The 12,248-nt window shown below is 31.6% G+C and overlaps 1 protein-coding gene across 6 annotated transcripts; it reads left to right on the top strand.

Annotated features, from left to right (window-relative positions):
- Positions 1 to 4,724: 4,724 nt before the first annotated feature.
- On the top strand, positions 4,725 to 11,944 carry LOC137818386 (putative phospholipid-transporting ATPase 4). Of its 6 annotated transcripts, none has more exons than XM_090296517.1 (11): positions 4,725 to 5,002; positions 5,627 to 7,570; positions 7,711 to 7,821; positions 8,144 to 8,420; positions 8,502 to 8,590; positions 8,719 to 8,806; positions 8,898 to 9,107; positions 9,399 to 9,524; positions 10,527 to 10,625; positions 10,794 to 10,985; positions 11,076 to 11,944. In XM_090296517.1, exons 2-11 carry the CDS (start codon positions 5,751 to 5,753, stop codon positions 11,736 to 11,738), a joined length of 3,675 nt encoding a protein of 1,224 aa, XP_090152643.1. In that variant the 5' UTR covers positions 4,725 to 5,002; positions 5,627 to 5,750; the 3' UTR covers positions 11,739 to 11,944. The 6 variants fall into 6 exon arrangements, 4 of the variants coding, with proteins under 4 accessions (XP_090152643.1, XP_090152642.1, XP_068477889.2 ...); XR_016516333.1 differs by having other exon boundaries at positions 4,802 to 5,002; positions 9,399 to 9,516; XR_016516332.1 differs by having other exon boundaries at positions 4,802 to 5,002; positions 8,877 to 9,107; positions 9,399 to 9,516.
- Positions 11,945 to 12,248: the final 304 nt, after the last annotated feature.

Below are 12,248 nucleotides of genomic sequence, written 5' to 3'. Positions count from 1 at the left end.
TCTAAAATTTTAAGAATTATTTGAGGAAGGTGCAGCTTCAATCTTCTACAAACCATCTTCAAGCTTCCCTTTCCTTTGAGCATCACCAAACTTGTCCACTTGTTCTTCTCAAAACAATCAAAAGAGTTAAAAATAATATTTACTTTGTTATCAGTCACCAATTGAGACACACTTAGCAAATTCTTAGTAGTCTTAGGCACATACAACACATTATTAAGACACAGATCTTGTAACTTTGCATGACCTATATGACTATTGCCAAGTTTGCTTCCATTTGCTACAATAAGAGACTTCTTATCATTATAAAACCTTTCTTATGTGATAGATTTTGCAGATTGTTGGTAACATGATGGCTAGCTTTGGTGTTTGCATATCATGAAGGATCTTCAACCACCACAAAATTAACCATTAGTGCATTTAAGGCTTGGTTGTTGGATGAGTCTGGCATGAAAGTACAATCAAATTTGTTCCAGTGGATTGAAGGTGACCTCCTTTATCACATAATTGACACACAGGTTTATTACAAATTTGTAACTAATAAGCAATTTAAACTCCATAAAATAGTAAATGGATATATTTATATTTGTATTTGGATTTTTGTTTTATACTAACATTGAGACTTAAATTAGGCTTGGGAATTATGTTTTGAATGTAATTCTTTGATAGGTTTGTCTATATTATAGTAGTTGGTTTATACCAAAAGATAGATGACAATCTGTCAAATTTTGTTTAGGAATTCATATCTTTTTCTTACAAGAAAATCATGAAATAGAAACCAATTTTTAAATACTAAAATAATTAGTTGGTTCCATTCATATATTACTAATTATTTTGGTCTTTAAAAATTGGTTTTTATTTCATGATTTTCTTGTAACAGTGTTTAAATTATTGTTTAACTTATATGTACCACCAGATATATAGTAAGTTTTTTATATTGAATATTGTAATATATGAATGAAACTTAATTTTTCATTTAAAATGTATTAATATAGTATTAATTGTTTTATGTATATTAGTTGAGTATAGAAAATGTATTTCTAAATGAGATATGTTGACATCTTTCATAAAAAGTGATATGTACATATATCATATAAGTCATTTTCTATTGAGATAAATTCAGAAATGGATCATAGTTGGATTATTTTATATTAATTTGTATGTTAGTATTCATTTGTTTATGACGTGTGTATTAACAATTATTTTGATTATTTAGAATTTTAAATGAATTATCTAACAAGTAGGTAACACAAATGTGTATTGTTCTTGGAGACCATTTAATAGGAAAAATAAAAAATAAAAAGAGAAGAAACCCAAGAATACATTCAAATATGACTTCTACAACCATACAAAGATGCTTACTTTAACATTTATTCATTTCATTAAGTCAATTAAAATTAGTATATTTACTACAAAAATCATTAAATAAGAATAAATTGTAATTTTAGAGAATAAATAATAATTGTTATATTGACCAAATTAGATATTATTTGAGAGACTACAAAAATTAGTAGTATTAAATTGGTTTTTATAATTGATAAATAGATTCTAAATTGATATATAATTAGCTACTAAGATTTTAACTACCAATTTAAAAATTAATTTTATAATATATAAAATAATATGTAATTTAATCAATATAACAACTAATTATTTTTTATTTTTAAAATTTATTTCTATTTAATAATTTTCTAGTAGGGATTTATATATTGCATTATTACTATAACCAAATTATAAATTATACAGACATCATTCACAATTCAATATTATTTTGCCTAAAATATTATTTTTTAATTATTGATCTTCAAGGCATTAATTATATTTTATTTTTAAAATATGAACCATTACTAAAAAAAATTATTAAATAAAAAATAATTTTAGATAATAAAATAATTAGTTTCTATAAAATAATTTTTATTATTAATATAAATTTATAAATTATTTTTTAAACTGATATCTAATTAATTATCCAGATTTTAGCTACAAATTTTAGAATCTAAAGTGATGGATAGTTTTAGTAACTGATTAAATACAAATTTAGATAGTTTGTAATTTTCTATTAATAATATATTAATAATTATTTAATTTATAAAATAATATCTAATTTAATAAATATAGTAACTAATTATCTTGTGTCTCTAAAATTAATTTTTATTTAATATGTAATAAATGTTTTCACTATACAATGAAAAACATACAAGTAAAAATAATGAATTATAACAAATATATGTAGTTTCTATTTTTTGATATGGTCCTAAATTTAATTCAATTATATAAATAATTAATGAATATAATACTTGATTTCAGGGTAACAAAGAACCTAAAAGCTATGATTATAATTATTATATCATATATCAAATATGACTCACCGTGATAGGTAATGTTATAAATTCTGGAGAGCAAGTAACGTAAAGTTATTATTTTAACAACTTACATATACTTTTATACGATATTTATAATTTATTTTATACTGCAGGTATTTAGACAAATTAAATTATTAACTAACAATTGGCCATATCATAACTTTAAAAATTAGGAATATATATATATATATATATAATATTACTTTAATTTTTTTAAATAGAATTAGACCATTTAAATTTTTTGAAAGTTTGTCCATTGTAACTTTAGTATTTATTTGTGTTTGTTACAAAATTTAAATTACACTTCACTTATAAGGAAAAAATTTATCATGCAATCTATAATATTTTACATAATTATATATATACTATATTTATTATTTTGTCAATAATTGAACATCAATTATATACAAAATTAAGAATTCTACGTATCCTCAATTACAACCAATTACAACATCAATAAACGTTTATTTAATATGATATTTAAGACACATAAATCATATCATAAACCAATTATAGGTTACTAACAGTTATATATTATTATAAAATTAATTTATATCTCATAATTACTGTTTAATGTTCTTTAATGGTTTGAATTTAAGAAGATCTATAAATAGATAACTTACATGTAATATTTTATTTTTAATTTTTAATACTTGATTCAAGTATTCATACTCTATTATATCTTATACTCCTAAATATCTTATATTTTTACTCTCTTAAGCATCAGATAGTCTTATGTGAACCTTCCATTTCTTCTGGTGATCAGACAAAGTTCGATTTATAGAAAAGTCTTCTCTTTCTCAACTCATAACTCTACCAATTCATTTCAGGTAAGAATAATATATATTTAGACCATTTAAATTGTAGTTTATCTATTCTAACTTTAGTATTTATTTATGTTTGTTTCTCAAAATTTAAATTATATGGAAATAATTTATTTTGAAATCTAATAATACTCCACAATTTTTTACATAATTATATATATATATATTATATTTATTATTTTGTGAATATAATTCAACATTATATACTTAACTAAGGTATTTTATCACAAGTCAACATCCTTTTCTCTTTTTTCCATCATTTGTGCTGCAAAGAAACAAAAGATCATGGGAACCATAAAATGTTCTATCAACTCTTCAATAAGTTCAAAACAACCATCATCTTTTAATTTCTCAATAAACTTTTACACTAATTTCATATTCATTGTTCTACTCTTTATCTTTTCTTTTAATTACAAATTAAAAAATAAATTAATCATATATATTACTTCTAAAAGTAGGTTATCAAGTGATTGACACCTTAAACAATTTTTATTTATTTTTCATTTTCATCCTTTGCAATAATAAAATGGTAAAATCAAAGAGTGGCTAAATTGAGAGTACTAAAGAAAAAAAATACAAAAGAAAAGGCTTAAAGGAGAGAGAGAAAAGGGAGAATATAGAAACTTTTCTCTTATATTTGAAGGGGTAAGTGTATTAAAATCATGAGAATGACTTATTTGGTATAATAATTTTCTATTTCAATCAATATTTATTTTTTGAAAATTTTAATTGTCGTTTTGGTTTTACCTAATAACAATACTAAGTATAAATATAATAATTTAGAAGTCATTACTTGAATAAAATATAAATTATAATAATTTAGAAGTCTTAATATTTTTAAAGACAAGTTAAAAAAAAAATACAATTAGATTTAATATGTGACTAAATACTAAAAAATTATAATTTTATTCATATATATTCTAAACAAATACTAAATAATATAATTTACAATTTAAATTACTCATTTTTTTATTGTCTCATTCTTTGAATAATGCTTTTAATTTTCATAATTGATTATTAGCTGTTGTTATGATTTTTTTTTTGGGTTGACGTGAATGGTAATGCCTCCAACTCTTGTTCTTTTAAAATTTATAATGTTGGCCATTATTTTTATTTGGAAAAAAGGTATATAATTATTTTTAAATGGAAACTTTCATTTTAAATATATATAATAAATAGCAAGTGTCATTTATTTATTTATTTATTTTCCTTATTTGTTTATTATCTCCTTATTTTGTAATCTCTGCTGTAAGAATAACTACACTTTTTCTATTTTTGGTCAAACTATGCAAATTATTATTAATTTTTTAAGATATATTGCAGTTAGTGGCAGAAGCATATTACAGAAAAAAATTGCATTCAGTGGCTGCCACGTAGGATTACATAATTCATAATTTAGAAATAATAATTTATATATATATATATATAAATATTAGAAAACAAAAAAGAAAAATGAAAACCTTATTTTTTTTTTCTATTCTATTTCTAACCCAAATCCAAAAAAAGTTAAAAGGTAAAAAAAGGGAAAAAAAAAGAGAGAGAGAAAGAGTGCGTGTGCGATGTGGGACTCTCTCTTTCTCTTTCTCTGTTTTTTCTTTGTCCATAAACTAAAACCCTGTCTTTTCTCTCTCTAAACTTTTTTTTTTCTTCTCTCTTTGGATTTCATTCACTATTTTCTTTCTCTCTCTCTCTTCATTTTGTCTCCTTCCATGATCTGCAACGAACAACACGCGTAGCGTGACTCTGCTTCCTCTTTCCTTTCGCATTTTACGGCATTGTTACGTTCGTTGCACAGCATGAACGGGCCCCTCCCGTTCGGTGTGTGTGCTTTCCTCTCTGTCATGTTGAATTTCTTTTTTTCGAGAAACTGGAATTCTTTTTGTATTCGATTTGGTGGATTTGGTTGCACTCAATCTTCAATTAGCTGGCATTGTTGTTCAATATTGTCCACGCCTCTAGCTGGATCATTATTCTCGTTAGCCAAATTTTGAAACACAAGATAAAATAAAGTGAAACGTGATCCACGTTGCTTTTTTGAATGCATTTTGTTTTCTTCAGACGCTGTTTAGCTCGTCGATTTGAATTCCCGGATTTCTCATACCTCGGGAAATGAACGAGTGTGTTGCAGGATCTCCGGTTTCTTTGCTCTTTTTTTATTGATATTATTCTTGTCTTAATTTTTAGATTTTTTTTTGAAAAAAAAAATTATGACGTCGGAGAATCTCGTGGATTTGAATTTGAATTTGAATTTAACTTGGAATGTTTGTAGCTTTGTGGTTTCATGTTTTATTGTTTGCGTGTATTGGATTTCTTGTTCTTGGGATTGGTTTCTTGCACTTTTGATTTGTAATCTGTTATGTGTGTGGATTTGGTTGTATGCATGGAATGATCAGTGTTTATGTTGTCTTAGTGAATAATTCTGGGTTGTGTATGTGTTGGTAGGTTTTAAGAGAAGAAATTGAGAAGAAGGGGCAGGTTGATGGTTCAACAGATTTGTTTGTGTGTACTTGTTGTTGGGAATGTGTTAAGTTAAATAGAACTCTGCATTGAGCTGAATTCTGGTTAAATGGCACGGGGGAGGATAAGGGCGAGGCTCCGGAGGAGCAATCTCTACACATTTGGTTGCCTTAAGCCTTCTACCGTTGAGGAGGAACCTCATCCACTTCAAGGTCCCGGGTTCTCGCGTACTGTGTATTGCAATCAGCCTCTTTTCCATGAAAAGAAGCCTCTATATTACTGCAAGAATGATATATCCACGACCAAGTACAATATTCTTACGTTTTTCCCCAAGGCACTCTTTGAACAATTCCGTAGGGTTGCTAATATATACTTCCTTTTGGCTGCGTGTCTCTCGGCCTCTCCAATTTCACCTTTCAGCCCACTCAGCATGATTGCTCCTTTGGCATTTGTTGTGGGGCTCAGTATGGCAAAGGAAGCATTGGAAGATTCTCGTAGGTTCGTTCAGGATGTCAAAATTAATCGTCGAAAGGTTAATCGTCATAAAAGCGATGGTAATTTTGGTCCAAGGTCGTGGCAGAACATTATGGTTGGGGATGTGCTAAAAGTACCAAAGGATCAGTTTTTTCCAGCTGATTTGCTTCTGTTGTCATCAAGTTATGAGGATGGGATATGCTATGTGGAGACTATGAATTTAGACGGTGAGACCAACTTGAAGGTGAAAAGATCTTTGGAGTCTACCTTGGGTCTAGACAGTGACGAAGTTTTTAAAGATTTCACTGGAACAATACGTTGTGAAGACCCAAACCCGAATCTTTATACATTTGTCGGAAACTTAGAGTATGAGCGCCAGATTTATCCTCTTGATCCTAGTCAAATTCTTCTCCGAGATTCTAAGCTCAGGAACACTGATTACATCTATGGGGTGGCCATTTTCACTGGTCATGATAGCAAAGTCATGCAAAATTCTACAAAATCTCCTTCAAAACGAAGCACAATAGAAAAGAAGATGGACTATATCATATACACCCTCTTCACTGTCCTAATTTTGATATCTGTTATTAGTTCCATAGGATTTGTCATCAAGACTAAGTTCCAAACCCCAAATTGGTGGTATTTACGGCCGGACAATATTGAATACCAGTATGATCCCAAGAAAATTGGAGTAGCTGGAATGAGTCATCTGATTACTGCGCTTATTCTTTATGGATATTTGATACCCATCTCACTTTACGTTTCCATCGAGGTTGTAAAGGTTTTACAGGCTACCTTCATCAACCAAGACATTCAAATGTATGATGACGATACTGGAACTCCAGCTGATGCACGGACATCCAATTTGAATGAAGAATTGGGTCAGGTAGATACTATCCTGTCAGATAAAACTGGAACTTTGACCTGCAATCAGATGGACTTTTTGAAGTGCTCTATTGCTGGTACTGCATATGGTGTGCGCTCCAGTGAAGTTGAAGTTGCTGCAGCAAAGCAGATGGCTTCTGACATTGAGGACCAAGATTCAGATCTCTCCAATTTCCCCCTTCCAAAGGCTAAAGTGCGAGTTTCATGGGATGATGTTAAAAAAGATGAAGAAATTGGACTGGAGGCTGTTGTTACTTCCAAAGTAGATGATGATCAAAGGGCTGCCATAAAGGGATTTGGTTTTGAAGATGACCGTCTCATGAACTGTAATTGGTTGAAAGAGGCCAATGCTGATGACCTTTTGATGTTCTTCCGAATCCTAGCAGTTTGCCACACTGCCATTCCTGAGCAGAATGAGGAGACCGGTGTTTATACATATGAAGCTGAGTCACCCGACGAAGGGTCTTTTCTTGTAGCAGCACGGGAATTTGGCTTTGAGTTTTGCAGAAGGACTCAGTCAAGTATTTTCGTACGTGAAAAGTTTTCTGCTTCTAGACAAGTGGTTGAAAGGTCAGTACTCCCGAAAACTCTTATGTTCTTCTACTTCCCCCTCCAGGTCAGCCTGAATCAGAGGAGTTCCAAAATTTGCTTTTACTAAATCTTTCAAACGATTTGCCCCCTACTTATGTACTTTTGGGTGAATTCTACAGAGAGTACAAGCTTTTGAATCTGCTTGATTTTACTAGTAAAAGAAAACGAATGTCAGTGATTGTGCGTGATGAGGAGGGCATTATCTTTCTTATGTGCAAAGGGGCTGACAGGTTAGCTTTCAGAATCTGTTATTCTTGCCTAGTTTCTATGGTTTCATTACTGGCAGCTGGACTTGTCGTTGTTAATGACCAATAGGACCTATATCTCGAAATTTACATTAGATTTAGGAAATCGGAATCACATTGAAGCCTGTGAATTTTAATCTTGTTTACCACTAAAATGCACCTTGCATTGGAATAATCACCGCAATTTCCTGCTTCCAAAAGAAAGAAGCCACTAAAATGCACCTCACATCCACATGAATGCTCTTAGATATTTTCAACATCTCTCTTTAAACTTTGACATCCATTCTTTTATTGCTTGGTTATGCAGCATCATATTTGATCGCATGTCAAAGAATGGAAAAATGTATTTAGAGGCTACTACCAAACATCTAAATGATTACGGAGAAGCTGGTTTGAGAACACTAGCCCTGGCTTATAGAAAGCTTGATGAGGAAGAATATAAGGCTTGGAACAATGAATTTCAGAAAGCCAAAGCATCTGTTGGGGCTGAAAGAGATTCAATGCTTGAGCGAGTATCTGATATGATGGAAAAAGAGTTGATTCTTGTTGGGGCTACTGCTGTGGAAGACAAACTGCAGAAAGGGGTGGGCCTTGTCATTCTTTACAGTCAATATTTCTTTTCCTCTACAAATATTCAACCGAATTCAATTTTTTGTTCTCTGCAGGTTCCCCAATGTATTGATAATCTTGCTCAAGCTGGTCTTAAAATCTGGGTGTTGACAGGGGATAAGATGGAAACTGCAATCAACATTGGGTCTGTCTACCACAAATCATTTGACCTTGTCAAATTATTTCATTTCTGTTCTAATAATTAAGGTTTATCTTGTTCAATAATGCCTCTGCAAAAATGCATTATGAAATTGTTTTGTTTCTGTGGTACAGATTTTCTTGCAGTTTGCTTCGACAGGGCATGAAGCAGATCTGTATAACTACTCCGGTTACAGATACTGTAACCACTGATGTCAATCAGGTACCTTTTGTCATTGAGAAAGGGTAGAGTTTACTTTATAGACTTGAGTTTCATCTGATGTTAGGCCTAGTTCTTTTGTTTAACACCCCAGGCCATCAAGGATAACATCTCGAACCAACTCACCAATGCTTCCCAAATGATAAAACTGGAGAAGGATCCTCATGCTGCATTTGCATTAATTATTGATGGGAAAACTCTGACATATACTTTAGAAGATGATATGAAGCACCAATTTTTGGGATTGGCAGTTGATTGTGCATCCGTCATCTGTTGTCGTGTGTCTCCCAAGCAAAAGGCACTGGTAGGACTTTTTACCTTTTCAATTGTGATTTTTAGGTTTTCATACAATACTCTGCCACATTTATGCCGTTCCTTATTGGGGTTAAATTTGTGCATGACTACTCGCATGGATCCACCTAAGCTTGTTTGGAAAAATTAGATCCAATTACATTTAGATGGATCCATGAGTTCAGTTGTGCACAATAGTCATTGCATCAGTTGGTAGCGTTTTCTAATCTTTCTTGATGTATCAACTGTGAAAAATAATCTTGTGAATTGTTTGATGATGTCCACCTTCGTCTTTTGGTGTCAGGTAACAAGGTTAGTGAAACAAGGTACTGGGAAGACTACTCTAGCTATAGGTGATGGTGCAAATGATGTCGGGATGATTCAAGAAGCAGATATTGGTGTTGGAATCAGTGGGGTTGAAGGTATGCAGGTCAGTGGCTTACAGGACAGGTTCTTTAAGCACAATGATGTCATTAAACTATCAATGCGAATGATGGTTTGATTTTAACATTTATTGCAAGTTGTAATGCTGTATGTTGTGTTTTAGAAACAAAACCAAATTATAGTTTTATGTTATTTTAATACTTTAAAAATAACACGGATTAGAGAGAGAGAAGCTCTTGGGTAGTTTTTGCATGTTTTGATTCTATTTTTGAGCTAGACTATGGACCAGGCTTCTTGTTAATTCTTCCTATTAGGACTTGTGATTAGTGCTTATCTAATGCAGTAGAGAAGTGGAATTCTCTTTGCATTTTAGTAATTAAACATTAATTTCTTCTATAAACTGAGGAAAAGGTTACACTCGCTATGCTAATAGTTGTTTGTAGACTCATTTCTTCTATAAAATGAACAAAAGGTGACACTTAATGTGAAACTTATCTAGCACTAAGCAATTTTTTAGTCTTTTATTCATTTTATATAATAATATGGTTATGTTTGAATTCTAATCGTATTTAAAAGTTAAAATTTTCAATGTTCACGTGGGCAATGAGTTGCAAGCCTTTGCTTTGTGCTGTTCATTCAGAAGATACTACAAGCACTAGAAATCCTTACTAAGGTTTCTTATCAATTAATTATTATATGTTAATTTTAAGTATGTGCGAATACTAACTTGGTTCATTGTGACAAGTTTTTGGTTCTGACTTCTGAATATGGGCTGAAATAGGGATTATCAACTATTTAAATGTACAAATTTGTTGTTGTATTGTAATTTGTGGGAGATATTTTTAATTGGCAACTTTGTTTGATTCCGAAATGATGTTTACACCATTAATCTCGTGTAGAATATAGTTTGGTCAGAAACTATAATTGGTCCATGTACACTCGTTAATTTTTTCATATATGCAAGACAACAAAATGCACATTATGTTTATGTTTGGAATCTTGTAAAATTTCTGCAAGTTGTAGACTGAAGCCTGCAACTTCCTTCCAGGCAGTGATGGCTAGTGACTTTGCAATTGCCCAATTTCGATTTCTAGAGAGGCTTCTGGTTGTCCATGGACACTGGTGTTACAAGAGAATTGCGCAAATGGTAATTCATTAATAATCAGCTTAATCATTATTCTCACATGTTGGAAGCCTTGTCTGTGCTATACATTGCATGGATAGAGAATCATGAAGTAGTTTTAGCAATTTGTACGTTACCATTCCGAATTGGTTCCTGTATGTCTTTCCTAAAGTATTATGTTAATGCATGCAGATATGTTATTTCTTCTACAAGAATATTGCATTTGGCCTCACCATCTTCTATTTTGAGGCTTTCACAGGCTTCTCTGGTCAATCAGTTTATGATGACTGGTATATGATATTGTTCAATGTTGTTCTGACATCATTACCTGTTATTTCACTCGGTGTTTTTGAACAAGATGTTCCATCAGAAGTTTGTTTACAGGTTTGTTCTCTTGAAACGTCTTCTATGTGTTTCTTAGATAGTATAATAATAGAACTTACCAATGAGCCTGTTGGTTGTTGTGCTTTCCAGTTTCCTGCACTGTATCAACAAGGACCCAGGAATTTATTCTTTGACTGGTATAGAATATTGGGATGGATGGGCAATGGTCTCTATTCCTCCCTCATCATCTTCTTTCTCGTCGTCACCATCTTCTACGACCAAGCATTTCGTAGCGATGGCCAGGTAGCCGACATGGCTGTTGTTGGGACCACTATGTTCACTTGCATCGTCTGGGCTGTCAACTGTCAGATTGCGTTGACAATGAGCCACTTTACATGGATTCAGCACCTGTTTGTATGGGGAAGCATATCCACTTGGTACATCTTTCTCTTTTTGTATGGAATGCTTTCTCCAGAATATTCCAAGAGTGCATACCAAATATTCGCTGAAGCTCTTGGTCCTGCTCCTAATTATTGGATAACAACCCTTTTAGTTACAGTTGCTTGCAATCTTCCTTATTTTGTCCACATATCATTCCAAAGATGTTTCCATCCCATGGATCATCACATTATCCAAGAAATCAAGTACTACAAAAAGGACATTGAAGACCAACACATGTGGACAAGGGAGCGTTCTAAAGCCAGACAGGAAACAAAGATTGGTTTCACTGCAAGAGTGGAAGCAAAGATCAGGCAACTCAAGGGAAGGCTGCAGAAGAAGCAATCTACCATGACTATTTCGGCCCCATCGTGACACTATACATAATTTAACAGTTTTGGGTATTTTTAGGGTTCCTCATTAAATGGGGTGAATTAAAAGCCCCCATTCACTACAGAAAAATATGGAAGTTGCTGCTGTATGTAACATATTTACGTAGAAGTCTCAGTGTGTAATTCTCTTACAACATGGTTATGATTCAATTGACCACGAAGAAATGAAACAGCTAAGTTGTACTATTAGTATTTTTGTTTTCCCCTTCTTTTGAGCTTAAGGGTTTTTAATAGGTATATTTGGTTAGAACATCGAATCCCCAAATTTTCTCCAAAATGGATGAAGTCCATTCTGTATTCATTATACTATTCAAATTCTTTGCATTGACTGTACTTATTCGTATTTATTTCATTGGGGGTGAGGGTAGGTTTAAATTTCTATGGTTGAAGAAGTCATGGCAGGAACAAAAGTTGCAGGATACAAAATTTGTGAGCTGCATTAATTAAAAATGCCATCCATGGGAGCTTTATATTTGTTTAATTGACCAAGTCG

The sequence above is a fragment of the Phaseolus vulgaris genome, chromosome 10 (genome assembly GCF_051622355.1).
Source record: "Phaseolus vulgaris cultivar YP4 chromosome 10, ASM5162235v1, whole genome shotgun sequence".
Taxonomy (NCBI): Eukaryota; Viridiplantae; Streptophyta; class Magnoliopsida; order Fabales; family Fabaceae; genus Phaseolus; species Phaseolus vulgaris.
This window is presented reverse-complemented; position numbering and strand designations above follow the sequence as displayed.